This window comes from Dryobates pubescens, chromosome 1 (assembly GCF_014839835.1).
Source record: "Dryobates pubescens isolate bDryPub1 chromosome 1, bDryPub1.pri, whole genome shotgun sequence".
NCBI classification, from domain to species: Eukaryota; Metazoa; Chordata; class Aves; order Piciformes; family Picidae; genus Dryobates; species Dryobates pubescens.
The window spans coordinates 11872373-11889766 of record NC_071612.1 but is presented as its reverse complement, the minus strand read 5'-3'; the positions used below and the strand labels follow the sequence as shown (position 1 = coordinate 11889766).

Here is a 17394-nt window from a genome sequence, read left to right as displayed (position 1 = left end):
AGAGCCATCAACAGCCCAGGGAAAGACCAAGAGCCCTATGGACTTCCCAAAAGGCAGCTCCACATCACTCCATGTGACAGCACTCACCCTCTTTGCTCAAAGGAGGATTAGCCCTGGGGCAAATCAGACAATTTTCATGTGTTGCCAGAGCCTCCTTTTAGAAGCTTATGGCAGAATTTGTCTACAATATGATCCATCCATCTCCACATGTGTGCCAAATTATCCCACAATTTTACAGAAGGAAAAGCAGCCTTCCTCACACAGAGTACCTCTCTCTGGGGTAGTGCAGGAGAGGGTGGTAATGGGCATTGACTAAAGCCCACACCACAAATGTCTCAGGAGTCTGTTTGCACAGCAAACCCCACCAGGCTTAAACAAGATGCTCCACTGGGAGAGGGAACATTTGAAACCTCTTACACATGATGAGGTCCAGAGCAAGACAGGGTGTCTTAAATAATATATTGACACACAAGATCAATGCTGGTACAGAGCTTCCTGCTCCATCCTCCTTCACTGGGAGAAAATATGATGACATTTGGCACTGTGGTGCCTCATCACCTGCACTTTGCTCTTTGTGTAACGCCATGATGACACCAGAAATTGCACCTCACTGAGTCCTGCCATGCTACCTGTTTTGTAAAGTACTTCCAAGAGCAATCTGTGTGCCTGATTAAGACAAGTGGGGAACCTCTTTGTAATCTAGCACCAGTCTGGAAGGCATTTAGGCACTGTTGGGCACCCACTTAGCATGGCACTGGCAGCTCGTTCTAAGACGTCAGGCCCATAATGCTTCTGCTCTTTAAACTCAGTTTTGATCCCTTGCTGACTGCAGTAACTTAGTTTTCAGCTCACCAACTCTAGATCCAAAGGGCTGCCAGAGACTTTGTAGGGGCTCCCCACCCATGCTAGAAAGAACAGCATCAGGCACCATCCTGCAGAGTTCCTCTCAACTACAGACAGGACTGATCAACACAGATGGTGTCACAAGGGGAGCTCTTCAATGGGTTTAATTTTGATCCTTGGTAAGTGCTTCAAATGAGAACTCCCAGAGTGCAATTACCCATTGTTATGGGTTCAAGGAGAAACCACTGCTCCAAAAATGGGAAAACAAAGTCCCCAAGATCAATCTATCATGGTAAGCAATAAGGGATTTTGAGCAATGTCTCTATAAATCCACTGGCACTATCACAAACACAAGTGGATGTAAAAGTGAGCTGATTAAGCAGGATCTGATCTTTCAGGACATAGTCTTCAAGTGTCATGTGAGAGTAGACTTAGATTTCTTCTGTTTGCATCTATGCTTAGATTTTGCTGCTCAAAGCATCCCAGGGCACAAAGAGCCCACATGAATTCTGCCCTCCCCACGGAGATGTCTTGAGTTGGGGTTGTCGGATGTATGTGCTCTGGTGAGCCAGCCTCTCTCCATCAGGGCTGCAGAACAGAGACAATGTGTTGCAGAATCCCCAGAGGATGCAGAATATTCCCTGGAAAAATCAGTGAATAAGGAAGCAATAGCAAGAGGGTCCCATTTCCTCCCCATCCCCTACATTACACTAAAACAAACCTGCAACTGGGTCAGCAACAGTCACAAGTCAAAATCAAGCCCAGGCTTCATTAGGAAGATGATTTGTCCAGAGCAGCCCATCCAAATTTGTTGGCATGCCACTGGCAGACAAAGCCCTGCACCAACAGAGGCAAATGTATTACTATTTCTCCAACCCTTCCTCAACCCCTGGAGGTGTTTCTGCACAGGAAGATTTATCTTATGCAAAAGTCTGCTGTGACTGACTAAATAGCTAAACAAACTTAGTCACATGTGGGAAATAAGAAGCTTGCCAGACACTGCCAGTCTTCCTTCCAGCCTGGTGAGCTCAGATGTGTCAGTGCTTCTTCCCTCTCTCCTTTGATGCTGTTTTCTGCTTGGCAGGTGCCAGACCAGTACAGGAACCAGTCCTTTCTTAGTTTCCTGTAACCACCACCACCATCACCTCCGTGCCAGACTGTCACTGGGCCAGTAACATGCCATTGACTGAGTCCAGTTACTACTGAAGCTAATCCAGCCCTCTGACCATTACCCATTGCTGGTAATCCAAGCTGGCAGTGATGAACTTGAAAAGAAGGGCACCAGGGCAATCAAAAAGGAATTCAAGGCTCTCAGTCAATTGACTGACAGGGCAGGAGCACAAGTGGTTTTCTGCTCAGTTCCCTCAGTGGCAGGGGTGTATACTGAAAGGAACAGGAGAACCCATGCTATCAACAAATGGCTCAAGGGCTGGTGTCAGCAGTGGAATTTTGGGTTCTTTGATCAAGGGGCAATCTTCACTGCACCTGACCTGCTGGACCTAGATGGGCTGAATCTATCTAGAAAAGACAAAAAGACTCTGGCATGAGAGTTGGCATGGCTCGTTGAGAGGGCTTTAAACTAGGTTTGAAGGGGGTAGATAATGGAACCAGTCTCTCCAGAGAGCAGACAGAAGGAGGTAAACTAGAGTCAGTGGTGAAATAAGCAGCCCAGCTGAAGTGCATGTGCACCAATGCACACAGTATGGGTAACAAACAAGAGGAACTAGAAGCCTTGGTACACCAGAAAAACTATGAGTTGCTATTACAGAAACATGGTAAGATGATTCACATGACTGGAGCACTGCACTGGATGGTTATAAGGTCTTTAGGCAAGACAGGCAAGGGAGAAGAGGAGGAGGGGTGGCCCTGTATAGATGCCATAGAATTTGAGGCTAAGGATGAAAGGATTGGTCTCTTCTCCCAGATAACCAGCACCAGAACAAGAGGACACAGTCTCAGGCTGCACCAGGGGAGGTTTAGGCTGGAGGTGAGGAGACAGCTCTTCACAGAAAGAGCAATTTGCCATTGGAATGTGCTGCTCAGGGAGGTGGTGGAGTCACCACCCCTGGAGGTGTTAAAAAAAAAGATTGAATGTGGTATTTGGAGGCATGGTTTAGTTGTCAGGAGGTGCTAGGTATTAGGTAATAGGTTGGACTTGATGATCTCTGAGGTCTTTTCCAATCTGGTTGATTCTGTGATACTACCATCCATTTCTGTCCTCCAGCAAAAGCCTTGTTGGTAGATGCACCAAAACTGTTGTAGTGGGTTTTTTTGTTTGTTTGGGTTTGGTTTGGGAGGTTTCTTTTGCAGGGGGGTGTGGGGTGGTTATTGATTTTAAGGGTAGCCAGGTAAACTGTAATGAATGCCCCAATGTTTTGGAGCAGGAGCTGACCTCTTCCTTTACCTGGGATGCTTTGCCTCCTGGAGACCAGGGCTGAGTCCATCCCACTGGAGTCCTTGCTCCCCTTCGAGTAAGGGCCATCATCTGTGAGCAGACCAAACACAGAAGCTGAAATTAGTACTGAAAGCAACAAACAACAGAACTAGAACGCTGAAAAAGTTTGTCCTGGTGACGCTGGAATTGGGCTCACATCTGTATCACCAACTGTAGGCAAGAAAGAAGCCAGCCCTGGCTTTGCCCACAGCAATGTGGGCTGTCTTGCTTTTCAGAGAGGGAGGAAAAGAAGCAAGAAGGCAATGGCATTATCTGATTTATTCCTCTTGCAGTTAATCCGCTTGAAGAGAACAAAATTCCCTTACTCCTGTAATTATGTGGAACAGCTGAGGACAGAGGAAGCTGTGGCATTAGTCTCACAAGCCTTAAGTCTGTCATTAAGCTCGTGAAGAAACTTACAGTCTTCGGAAATGGAGTTATACATCAGGACACTAACAGGGTACTAAATCACTGTACTTGAATGAAATTGCCTATTCTTATAGATCCCATTATTTCCAAGACACATTTTTCCACTGCTGTTTCAGCCTCTGTACTACACAGAGAGCACCTTCTCTTAAGTGATTGTAAAAAAAGAAAAGGCAGAGGAAAGAAATAGTGTTATGCACTGTAAGTGCACCATCCTGCGTCGGTTGGAATTTGAATTTCAGGTATTTAAATATCTTGGGAGCTCCCTATGTATGGCACAGAGGCTTTCTGCAGAGAAGGGAGCATGCTTCTGCAGATTTCATTGCCATCCATCTGAGCTGTCTACTTTTATGGCATTTCCTAAAAATCTGGCACTTTTCCCCAATAAATAATTTCCAGTAACCACACAGTAGCAAATAAATCCCATTCACAGCAACCCTGTTCCTGGATCACTCTTCCCAATTTTTCAATAGCTGGAAAGGTTTAGAAGTTGTAGATGAATTATAAGTATGGGTTACTGAAAACCTTATCCATTCATTCCTGTCTGCAGCCCTAAAGTAACTTCTAATTAAGTTACATTCACTGCATACAACTTTTGTTCAGCCCCACTCCAGACAGTGCTTTGTACCCAGAGATATCACAGTATCACAGTATCGCCAAGGCTGGAAGATACGTCGAGGCTCATCGAGTCCAACCTGTCACCACAGACCTCACGACTAGACCATGGCACCAAGTGCCACATCCAATCTCCTCTTGAACACCTCCAGGGACGGTGACTCCACCACCTCCCTGGGCAGCCCATTCCAATGGCAAATTGCTCTTTCTGTGAAGAGCTGTCTCCTCACCTCCAGCCTAAACCTCCCCTGGCACAGCTTGAGACTGTGTCCTCTTGTTCTGGTGCTGGTTGCCTGGGAGAAGAGACCAACCCCTTCCTGGCTACAACCACCTTTCAGGTAATTGTAGAGGGCAATGAGGTCACCCCTGAGCCTCCTCTTCTCCAGGCTAACCAATCCCAGCTCCCTCAGCCTCTCCTCATAGGGCTTGTGCTCAAAGCCTCTCCCCAGCCTTGTTGCCCTTCTCTGGACACGTTCAAGTGTCTCGATGTCCTTCTTAAACTGAGAGGCCCAGAACTGGACACAGTACTCAAGGTGTGGCCTAACCAATGCAGAGTACAGGGGCACAATGACCTCCCTGCTCCTGCTGGCCACACTATTCCTAATGCAGGCCAGTGTTCAGTTTGCTGGTGGCCCAGTTTCCCCATGAAAGAGAAAAGCAATGGTGTGAATTGAATCACATCAGGTAAACATAACAACTGGGAGGGGGATTTTGTTCAAAGACTTGAGCATTTCCTAAAAAGCAAAATGAAATAAGTCTCTGCCTAAAGTCATTTCTGAAAAAGAAAAAAAAAATCAAGTAAAATAATGCAGTTTTAATTCTTGTTACCCAGCTGAAGAAGCTTCACACGCTGACAAGACTCCGTGAAAAGTTTTGGCTGACTCAAATCTGTGCTTTCAAACACAAGAAGTTTCAGCTGAAAAATAAACAGCATTTAGCTTTGCATCTCATAGAGGGCCAGTGTACCTATCCAGATCCTGGACTCTTCTCCTGTGTCATTTTGAATACTTTTCTATCACCACTAAACCAAAGATTTCTAATGAAGCAAGAACCAGTACTTGGCTGTAGACCAACACCAAGCACCTCTCCTATGAGGACAGACTGAATGAGTTGGGGCTGCTCAGTCTGGAGAAGAGAAGACTCCAAGGGGACCTAATTGTGGCTTTCCAGTATCTGAAGGGGGCTACAAGAAGGCTGGGGAGGGACTTCTCAATATCTCAGGTAGTGATAGGACTAGGGGGAATGGAATGAAGCTGGAGGTGGGGAGATTCAAGCTGGATGTGAGGAGGAAGTTCTTCACCATGAGAGTGGTGAAGCCCCGGAATGGGTTGTCCAGGGAGGTGGTTGAGGCCTCATCCCTGGAGGTGTTTAAGACCAGGCTGGATGAGGCTCTGGCCAGCCTGATTGAGTGTGAGGTGTCCCTGCCCATGGCAGCGGGGTTGGAACTAGATGATCCTTGTAGTCCCTTCCAACCCTGACTGATACTATGATACTACTATGATACCAAGCTATCCAAAGCCATTGCTATCAAAACACACTGAACCTTGATACCCAAGCATTTGTGAAGCAAAGGAATGAAATTCTGGCTTTCAAAAATTAAGGAAAGGACAAACAGAATAAAACAGCACTGCCCTGACCGTAGAGATCTTGCAACACTACTCAAATCCCGGCTGAAGGAGCTGGGATTGTTTAGTCTGGAGAAGAGAAGCCAGGAGAAGAGAAGGCTCTCTACAACTACCTGAAAGAAGGTTGTAGCCAGGAAGGGGTTGGTCTCTTCTCCCAGGCAACCAGCACCAGAACAAGAGGACACAGTCTCAAGCTGTGCCAGGGGAGGTTTAGGCTGGAGGTGAGGAGACAGCTCTTCACAGAAAGAGCAATTTGCCATTGGAATGGGCTGCCCAGGGAGGTGGTGGAGTCACCGTCCCTGGAGGTGTTCAAGAGGAGATTGGATGTGGCACTTGGTGCCATGGTTTAGTAGTCATGAGGTCTTGGGTGGCAGGTTAGATTTGATGATCTTTGAGGTCTTTTCCAACCTTGTTGACACTATGATTCTAATACTGGCCATGAAAGGAGTAGCACTTGGCTAGAGAACTATAACAAGCACCAAGACAAGCCACTGAGTTCAGATAGGTGCTGGCACAGCCTGGCATCATCTCTAAGAGGAGAAGACTTGAAAATTAAATTTGCATTTTTAACAGCAATAGTTCTTTGGGTGATGGAGAGGCCACAGCCAAAGTTAATCTGGGCTTAATGACTCCAGGGGTGAAAAAAAAAAGCTTAATTTACTTGGGACAGTTTAGCACCAGCATCCAATTCAAAAAAATAAAGTCAAAGCAGGAATGCCCCATGCCATCTTTCCTTCAGTAGCTGCTGGATAGTGATAAAGACTCAGAGCTTTCAATCTCTGCCACTGTTGGCCATGTTTGTCTTAATTTCTCTCTCCAACAGCCTTTTCCTAATATCCTGTCACTCCATGGATGGTTTGGGAGTATAAATCAAGGTGGTGTTTCCCAGAGGAGCAGCAAGACGGTGCCGATCCATCTACCCCCTGCCCCAGCAGCCACAACTTCCCTTTATTTCTTTCTCAAATGCAGCAACATGTTGGAAAGGGAACCCCAAAACAGCAGCGTGGGATACTCAGTATATACTAAGATTGCATTTTCAGTACTGGAAGGAAGCCAGACAAAGGCATGCAGGGCTAGAGCCTCTCTCAATGGCATTGGAGCATCAATGTGCTTTCAGTCACACTGGACACTGCAGATAGTGAGGACCACCCCAGCATGCCTCTGCCTTCCACGTGAAGTTTACCACCAGCTCTGATCCCAGGTAACGTGCTCAAGGCAGCAACATTCTGCTGCAGACAGGATCCCTGCATTCCTGGGAAACCACACAAGATGGCTTGAAGCCAACTCCATAATCTGCTGGCAAAGTGAAGCAGTCAACCATCTGCTTCATATAAACACGCTGCCCTGGACCAAACAGCCCCCAGCACCCTTCTGTGCTTCATTTCCCCACCGCAACCCCAATCATTACAGATATGAAACCCCAATCTGCTAGCAGTTACCCTCCCTGACTCAACAGCTGTTGCAAAAGTGCCTTGGCTTCCATTTCAGAAAGCAACCAGGTCGCCCATGCATTAACAACAGCTTCCACCACCAGCCAAGGGTCCAAGAGCAACGACCCAAGCTCCAGCCGCTGCCGGCAATTAGCCATGACCACCACCCCCCTCCCCGGCCCCGCGCACGGCTTCACGCTGCTCCAACCACAGCCTTATCAGCCAGCAAGTAATTAGCGTCGCCGCTCCCCTTCCTCTATTGCTGCTCCTTTCCAAACCCGCTTGATTATGCAAATAATAATAAAAAAAGTTTGGGTTTTTTTTGCTCATTATCTGGCTAAAGTGTTTGAAGAGGAAAGGAAGCTGCCGCCCGCCGAAGTGTGAATTGGCATTTGCTTGCATTAGCATCCCTGCCGCGCCGCTCTTTGTTCATTTGCAGCCCATTCCCAGCTCTGCCACTCAAGCTGCTATTAATGGAGTCACTTTTTCTGAGCTGTTTTCTTATTGGGGGGGAGAGGAGAGGGGGGCCGGGGACATGCAGGGACTTTGTGGGTTGTTGGGTTTGGGGGTTTTTTTGGTTGCTCTGTCCAGTTCGGGGCCACTCAGTTTAGGAAGGATGTTGACTTGCTGGAACATGTCCAGAGAAGGGCAACAAAGTTGGTGAGGGGCTTGGAACACAAGCCCTATGAGGAGAGACTGAGGGAGCTGGGGCTGCTTAGCCTGGAGAAGAGGAGGCTCAGGGGAAACCTTATTGCTCTTTACAACTACCTTAAGGGAGGTTGTAGACAGGCAGAGGTTGGTCTCTTCTCCCAGGCAACCAGCACCAGAACAAGAGGACACAGTCTCAAGCTGCACCAGGGGAGGTTTAGGGTCTAGGTTAGGAAGAAATTCTACACAGAGAGAGTGATTGCCCATTGGAATGGGCTGCAGGGGGAGGTGGTGGAGTCACCATCAATGGAGGTGTTTAGGAGGAGACTTGACAGGGTGCTTGGTGCCATGTTTTAGTTGATTAGGTGGGTTGGGTAATAGGTTGGACGTGATGATCTCGAAGGTCTCTTCCAACCTGGTCTATTCTATTCTATTCCTTGTCTTTGTGCTCTTAGTCACTTCCCCTGCCTAGCACAGCACGGATTCAGAGGCGAGCCTGATTGCTCAGTTGGCCCAAGCACTGAAAATTTATGAATCTTTCTCTCCTCCCTAAAATTAGGAAAAGTACTTTTTTTATTATTTCTATATAATTTTTTTCCAAGCAATGAGTTGTTGAAGCCTTTAGAGGGGCGTTTTTGAAGGTTTTTCTCTGGCACCAACAGGCTCAAAAGAAAATAACTGTGTAATTGGTGACTTTCAAGCAGTGGGGTGAATGCTGGGACTAGATCTTTCAGCAAATCTCACTAAGTACACAGGACCCTCAATAAAACCAAGAGCACAAAACTTCCCATATATTAAGCCCATGGGAACCTCTGGCTGTAGAAAAGTTCTGTAAGTTTTTGCTACTTCAATGTTTTACTAACACTTAAGGGGAGAAGAGCTCCATCTCCCTACCCACTGAGGCCTCCGTCTCTGCAGCAACAGTGTTTTACAGTAGTACACATCTCATGCAGTGACAACAGAGAAGACAATCCCATCTCATTCCCTCAAAACCAAACTGGACATATGAAGGAGCAGGGAAAAGATCTCCTTTCTTTAGATAAATTACCAGGAGCAGGAAGAAGGGAAGGTCAGGGCAAACTCCTGTATTCCACCTTGCTGACTGATTGTTAATGGCAGCTCTCAGCAGGGCCCACAGACAAGGGCACTTTGGTAACTCTAGCACAATGTGTCACCTCCACCCAGTGCATTGCAATGTTTTATGCTGTCCCTGTTTGAGATTGTGCCATAGCATCCATGTTTCCAGGCACGACAGTCCAGGAACTAAAGATTCCCACTAGAGGCACCATCTCCCAAACAGGCAGCATGGAAAGTGGTTTTCCCAAGGAGGATGAGATGGGGTAAGAGGACAGCAAAATGTGGTGTTTTCCAGCAGCGTTCACTGAATGCATCACCAGGGAAAGCAAGGCTCCCCAGATGCAAGGTGCAGCCATTCTCTCCTTCCTCCCCAGATCATAACTGAGAGGTACTGGAGGGGTGCCGGCACCAGCAGGCAGAGGAAGAGCTGCCCAGAGATGAGTCTCTTGGTGATTAATCAGCATGGGACTGTACAGCTGGAGCTCTGCTGCTTGCTTCACTTATCCCATTTGGCACCTCAGCTCCAGCACTGGCCACAGGGACATGAAAACATCCTGTCACCTGCTCTGACACCAGCACCACCACTTCTCCTGGCTTCTTCACCACAGTGTTCAGGGGATTATCTATTTCTACCTGCTGCTTTAGGGAAGACAAGTAAGGAGAGGGGAATAAACAGAAAAGGAATTAACCAAATTAACTAGGAGCATGGAGAGAAATGGATCTGTGCAATGGCCTCCCTGCCTACCTGGCCCTAGGGGCTGCCCTAACAGCCACCAACTCAATTTGCATTTTTGCACTGAGTTGTGTTGGGGTTTTGGGCACTGATGGAAAACACAGATTGCTCCATGAGCAGTAGAACTTGATTCCCCAGTTTTCCATGTCTGTATCTGACGTGGATTCTCTGACATCTAATAGTAAGGTTGAATTTGCCTCCTCACTTTTGCTTTCTGATTGAGGGTACAAACAGGAGTCTCTCCTCTAACCAAGATGCTTGCTTGCCCATTAACCATCTAGCAGCCAGATGGCTGATTTTCAGAGGTCAGCATAAATCAGCCCTAACTCCTAGGACAGCCACAGATTCTCTAAGACAGGGACCTCTGGGCATCCAGAATAGTTAGACCTATTTGTCAGCTGAGTCAGTGACCCCTCATCAAGGCTGACTTGCTGTCTTTCTGACATAACCCCATCAGCCCCACACTTTCACAAAGCAAGTGGAGATATCCTGGGCCAAATCCTATCTCTGTAGCAGCCAGCCACAAAACCAATAACACCACAGCTTTGCACAGCTAACATTCCTAATGTGATGTGAGAACAGGATTCCTGACAACAGTTAGTTCTCAAACCAACCTCTCTTAAAACGGGGGAAGGGGAAATAAGCTTTCTCAGGAAGAGCACTGATTTAGGAGTTCATTATCCTGCCTGCAGGGGGGAAGGGGAAGGTTTTCTACATTTAGAAGAGTTATTAGTCTATGTTATTAACAGAGATCACCTCTTAATGAAAATCATCATTGGCTAAATAACATTCTGTGACAATTAGGCTTGCAGTCTGCAAGTTGTTCAGATTCCTGGATTGCTTTAAGACAGTTCCCGCAGAGAAAGTGCATTAATCTTGTGGGAAGACCAAGAGGTAAAACCTCCCATTTGTTTAATGGAAAAAAGACAGTTGGAGACAGTTACTTTGCCACAGGGTAATTGCACTCCTTGTTTAGAGAAATGAAGGCTGGAAACAGCGTTAAGAACCAAAAGCTGTTCGTGGTAACACAAGCCAGCATGTTTTGCTGGAATAAAAGCACAAGGTTGGAAGCAGGAACCCAAATGACTAAAACTTAAGTGTGATTTGGTCCATTTTGAGGAGAATTATTTCTGGAAGTCAAGGGAGTCATTTATGTGCAGTCAGGTAAAGAGCAGTCAGGGGTACCTGAACGGGTCACGCAGCTAGTGATGATCCCAGCTGCAGCTGCCTGGGAGCTAGTCTTCAAGGCCCAGGATATCTGAGTGCCTGAAGATTCAGACATGTAGTTAAAAAACTGACTGTAGTCATCTATCTGTATCTGGAAGTATCTCATCACCTTAAAAAAAGTTGTCATATTGCTAGAAGGAAGGGAGAGAAAAAAGATATATCCACACATACCCATTCTGAATTTCACATTGTTATTTAGCTCACAAATTACATAGCCTCCACTAGAGCCTGGCCAGGGGCTGTAACATTGCTAGAGGAAAGGAACACAATCCTTCTCCCCTCTGCTCAGGCTGGCACTGCTCACAGCATCACACCCTGTGGCATTTTATGCACCAGTAACAGGTATGGGTTTAATTGTGAGGCCGTACACAACGAAACCCCCGGGACATCCCCCAAAGGGCAGTGTGGGTTATTTTAGCATCTCTGCAGCAGGTCAGAGATGAGGTCAGCTCAATATGAGAGCAGCACAGTTGTGGTCTCCCACCTTCAAAGCACTTAGCCTTCAACACAAAAGACAAGAAGATTTAGATAGGCTAGGACAGCCCATTCTGAATACTGTTACAAACAGATTGCATGATTTCCTGGAGCTACTTAATTACAGAGCCCACCATGGCTCAAGAGCTCCTCCCACACCACCACTTCAGGCAAGAAACTGTTTTCATGAATGATCCCACCTTCCTCAAGCCTTCATCAGCAGGATACTTGAATTTTATTCTACTCAACTAAATCCAGAGCTCCTTAGGCCCTTGGAAAATTTGTACGTGGGTTTATTAAGCCAAATACAGCTGCTCGGTTCTTTTCCCATCTCCAGAAATGCATTGCTCCATCTCTCCATCAAAACAGTGAAAGAAAATAAATAAACAGAGCCCAAACAAACAGATGGAAAGCATGTGCTTATAATCTCCAGGCTGTTTTTTACAGAACACCGCAAAAAAGTTAAGCTAGAGAGTTCATGATCCTGCCTTGCATAAAACTGGCCCAAGCACACAGCAACAAATACACTAAATCCTTAGGCAAGGCAGCCCATGCTCCTGTGAAGGGCTTAAAAACAGGAAGAAAAATGTTACTTTTGCTATGGGATTCTGCAGCACAATTTCATTGTCATGACACCAACTGCTTTGCTTACTGCATCAAAAAACACAAACCCCAAAAAACCAAGGCAAATGAAAAATAAAACTAAAAGAAAACCTTTAGAAGGCACAGTGTTTTCTGTCCTATCCTCCAGGTGATGAGGGGGGAGATTTGCAAGCATGTGGGTGAAAAACCAAGAGGCCATCACAGATCTCATTATCTCCTCTGTCAGCACAGGGCACCCTCAAGAAGATGGAGCCACTCAGACACAGGCAGGCTTTGAAATGCTTCTCTTCTCTTTTGCACCCTGAAGATTTTTAGACGATAACTTCTCCTTACCAGTAAACTCAGACTGGAATTGCCCAAGCCCCTCCCTAATCTCATGCATTCAGATACCAACAAATTCGTGGTACAAATACTTGCTGCAAAGAAGAGCCTCACAGTTTTCACTTTACAGGCAGCAGCCCTCCCCCTCACAGCACATATTCATGAGTTACAGTTGAGGGATTGGGGAAATGTTTTCTCTTCAGCTTCTCTTAACACAAGTTTTCTGAGAGCACAGCCAGAGAGGACAGCCATGCTGCACAATAACTGTGCTTGCTGGAACAAAGTCCTTGCCCTAAAGACAACAACTGAACTTTCTCCCATTTTCTCAGCTATTTTGCTGAGGAAAAAAGAGATAATAACATCCCAAGAGCGTTATCAACCTGCTGCCAGTACCTCTGCCAGCCCACTGCAACGATGCTGCACTCCCTTCCCCAGGCTGGGAACACGTTCCACCAGCTGCAGCTTCTTGTGATCTCAGATGTTGTGTGGTATCTCCTCCACCAATTTGTGCAGTCATAGGTCCTGGCACAGGAGCCATCAAGAACCTGTCCAAATGTCAAGGCTATTCCAAAAGGAAGTTCTACTTCTTTATTTCCTCTCACTGAAACACACAGCATGAAATTCATCTCCCCACACCCTCCACATCTCCCCTTCTTTTCCTTTAAAGCCTGTATTCATTTATCTACTAACCCTTCTAAGGCATATATAATTTCATAACCACCTGCTGCTTTATTCACAGGAAACAGATCTATAAAAGATAAAATAGCCTATTGTTCAGCAGAAAACTCCATGCTTTGTTCTTCTACTTTTTTTCTTTTTAATAAGAAAACAAAATTACTTTTTAAAGGAACAATATGTTTCAAGCAACCATAATTTCAGCCAGAAATTATGTAGATAGTTGTTTGCATAGCAGTAACCTTTATGAGACCAAGACATGAGCCAGAATACGTCTCTGTTACCGAGCAGGTTGGCTTCCAAGGGATACCAGAGCATATTTCTTCCCCCCTGCAAACCCTCAGCAGATCTGTAACACTGATGGAGAAAAAAGACCTCCTGCTTTTCATAGAGAAGTGGGGAGAGTTTCAGCAGTTAGCAAACAAGTAGATGATATACTTTTATGTGTGTGCACAAAGCTCATTTAAGTTGGATCTGCAGACAAGCCAAGCTTTGGAAAGATTTCACTCACATCAACTATCACAGGATATTAAACACCTCCCAAGGACTGATCCAAGTCCCATCTGATAAGTATGAATGCTGGGCTCAGCTGGCAATGCCAAACTCAGGTACTCCTTGTGCTTTCTTTAAGTACACAGCATTCCATAAAAAAGCATAAAGGGAGAAGAAACAAAAAGGACAGTATTTAACAACCTGCAGTGAACCTGCCGTTGAAGTCATGGGGTTTACACACCAGAGATGGGTGTTGTCTTCACACACTGCTACAACGCATTGTCTGTCACCTGCCATTGCTTTGGAAGCAGTGCTTCTGTGGCAGTGTGTGATATATGACCTGGAAGAAGTTCTTAATTTCCACTCAAGCTGTACTGAGAGATGGAAGAAAAATACTTGGAAAAGTTACTATAATTTTTTTATTAAACCCAGCATCATTCTCTTTTTGCTTGGTTTTCTGTGAAAATCAACTTCACATGTGATCTGTGTAGCTATCCATCTCCTGTCCTTTCACACCTCTGGAACCCAATGGCCAATATCCATCAACACAGGGGAGAGAGAGAGAGAGAGAGAGCAGCCTGAAGGAGAATGATAGTCCTGGAACTTTCATTAAAATTGTGTTTTGAGTATTAAAGTCCCAAATCATTGCTCTCAGCAAAGTGTTACCGTGCAAACCAACTCTAGACCAACTTCACCATTCATTTTCCTCTGCATGGCAGGGATGAGAACAAGGGATACTTGATGCAAAACTATTGAAAGCAAGTGTTCTTTTGCTCACAGAGGAGCTTAAGTTGTCCTTTTGAAGCAGTCTGTGACCTTTTCTTTATTTAATTGAAAAATGTCCAGAAGAACTCTTTCCCCATTCTGGTGAGGATATGTTTTGTGCATTGTTGGTCTTATTAAGAGCTTCTTGAAGGCATAGGCTGGGTCTTTAGCATGGATAGTTTTTCACAAACAAAATACAAACATCTTCATTTTTATCCACTTCTTCCAAAGAATCCTCTAAAAAAGTACCTACCAAATAGGTCAATGGAATGGAATGGGATAGGATAGGATAAGATAGGATAGGATAGGATAGGATAGGATAGGATAGGATAGGATAGGATAGGATAGGATAGGATAGGATAGGATAGGATAGGATAGACCAGACCAGGTTGGAAGGGACTTTTGAGATCATCGTGTTCAACCCACCATCCAACACCATCTAATCAACTAAACCATGGCACCAAGCACCCTATCAAGTCTCCTCCTAAACACCTCCAGTGATGGCGACTTCACCACCTCCCCCCGCAGCCCATTCCAATGGGCAATCACTCTCTCTATGAAGAACTTCTTCCTAACACCCAGTCTAAACCTCCCCTGGCACAGCTTGAGACTGTGTCCTCTTGTTCTGGTGCTGGTTGCCTGGGAGAAGTGACCAGCCCCTGCCTGCCTACAACCTCCCTTCAGGTAGTTGTTGAGAGCAGTAACGTCTCCCCTGAGTCTCCTCTTCTCCAGGCTAAGCAACCCCAGTTCCCTCTTCCTCTCCTCACAGGGCTGTGCTCCAAACCCTGCACCAGCTTTGTTGCCCTCTCTAGTTTGCATTTTTTAAGCATTTCACAGCAAGATGTGAATTTCTAAAGAAAAAAAAAAAAATAGAGAAAGGATTCCCTTCCTCCAGACCCTCTCCCTCCCAGGCACTTTACATAGAATACATAGAATACATAGAATAAACCAGGTTGGAAGAGACCTTCAAGATCATCGCGTCCAACCCATCAACCAATCCAACACCGCCCAAGCAACTAACCCACAGCACCAAGTACCCCGTCAAGTCTTCTCCTAAAAACCTCCAGGGATGGCGACTCCACCACCTCCCCAGGCAGCCCATTCCAATGTGCAATCACTCTTTCTGTATAGAACTTTTTTCTAACATCCAGCCTGAATCTCCCCTGGCGCAGCTTCATCAGTTTGGATTTATGAATGACCCAGTGGCAGGGGAACTGATGCAGCTCCTGACCCCCCTTCTCAGGTCACATTTGCACACAGTCACACACCCCCATTATATGTGGCAATTCTGTGCAGGGAGGACAGGAATAGTGCAGAAACCAACTCAATTAGATTATTATTTCTCAATGGTTCTAGTGCCTGAAATGATGTAATTAAAGTTACATTTTCCAGTCAATCTGGCAATTTCTCTTATTAAGCAGTTAGACTGTATGGGGCAAAGTCCAACAGTAAGCTAGGAAGATGAAATATTGTTAATATACTGATTGTGTTAGCTAAAGAAACTACCTTTCAAGAGTGAAAATTAAAGAGGAATAAGATACATTTTCAAACTGATCCTTCATGAAAGTTATTCAAGCATGCAATTGCAATACCATGAGAAATGCCCCCAAAAAGTCCAACACAATCCTAAGGAAGAGTGCATCTCTAGATATAACTAGGTTTATTAATTTATGCAGCAGGCAGCAGTAAATCCTAGCTGGCAAGGGAATACAATTCCCCTGATTAACTCCATGTAAGCTTCCAAACTTTTTCTTGTATATGAAGATGGATAAGAAACACAGCCTGCTGATTCTAAACCCTGGAGACTTTCCTTCTTTTTCAAGCTCCAGCACCAAGCTAAGTGACTGTGGAGTGAAATCAAATAACAATAATAAAAGGACAGCTCTATTGTGGTCTTTCAATCAAATAAAATTCATTTGTCACTTTATTAGACTTAACTCTCCACTGGTGCCACCTAAGCCTAGCAGTCACTCTTGCCTGCTTGTTGAAAAGCACTGGAGTTACTCAAAAAGCAAAACCACATTTAGTTTTAGCAAAAAGCATTATGACTGCTTTCACTGCACAGGGTTTGCCACTAAGCTGCCTCCCTGCTGGGAAGGTTTGTCAATAGGTGCACACAGGCAGGCTAAAGCTTTTAGTTTTGCAATTATCAGTAGAGAGAAGCAAGAAGAAAACCAAAAAAAGAGTCATAGAATCATAGAATCAATAAGGTTGGAAAAGACCTCAAAGGTTATCAAGTCCAACTTGTCACCCAAGACCTCATGACTACTAAGCCATGGCACCAAGTGCCACGTCCAATCCCCTCTTGAACATCCCCAGGGATGGATATTACCAAATATTTTGTCCTTTTTGTTTTGTTTTTTGGACTCACAGAAGGACCTGGGAGGAGAAGATTGAGAGACAGGACTCAGGAGCCACTGGCCATGCAAACAAATGAGCACCTTTGTGCACTACCTGGTTGTGAACATGCAGCACAATCAACAGCCTGGGGACAGCAGAACAGGTGGAATTCAGAACTTCCCAAGATCAGTTTGCTGCAGTGCTAGCAAATTCTTTGATGTATTTTGCCTTTTACAAACTCCATTTTGGACCCCATGATCTTTGCTTTAAAGCTGGCACCTCCTCCAAGATCTAATAAGAGAACTGTCACATCAAAAGGCTTTTACTTTCCCAGGGAGGAGCATAAGAAGCACAAGGCAGTGCTGTGTTGAAGGCAAGGAAAGAAAGCAATCTGACCTGGTGCACAAGCATGGCAGGTGAGGACAGAACTCTTCAGTGGAGAGGTGGAGTGCCAGGATTTGGGAAAGGAAGACACAGAGATTCACCCTACGTGTTGGAATGTGTACATGTCCACTTTTTCCATGGAATGAGAGGAACTAACCTCCCAGACACTGTGTCTTGGGTGTCTTGGCACAATGGATGGGCATCTTTCTAAAAACCATCCCCTTAGGGGATTTAGAGCATGGTTCACAGCAACTGGGCTAAGCAGTTTGACTCATATTATGC

The 17394-nt window shown here is 45.6% G+C and overlaps 1 protein-coding gene across 1 annotated transcript in view; it reads right to left on the bottom strand.

Moving 5' to 3' along the window:
• GRIP2 (glutamate receptor interacting protein 2) overlaps positions 1 to 17394 on the bottom strand; it is a 314160-nt gene that overhangs the window by 61801 nt on the left and 234965 nt on the right. The window contains exon 2 of the mRNA XM_054161402.1: positions 3248 to 3328. Within this exon, the coding sequence (XP_054017377.1) occupies positions 3248 to 3328 (81 nt within the window). The remainder of the gene's footprint in view (positions 1 to 3247; positions 3329 to 17394) is intronic.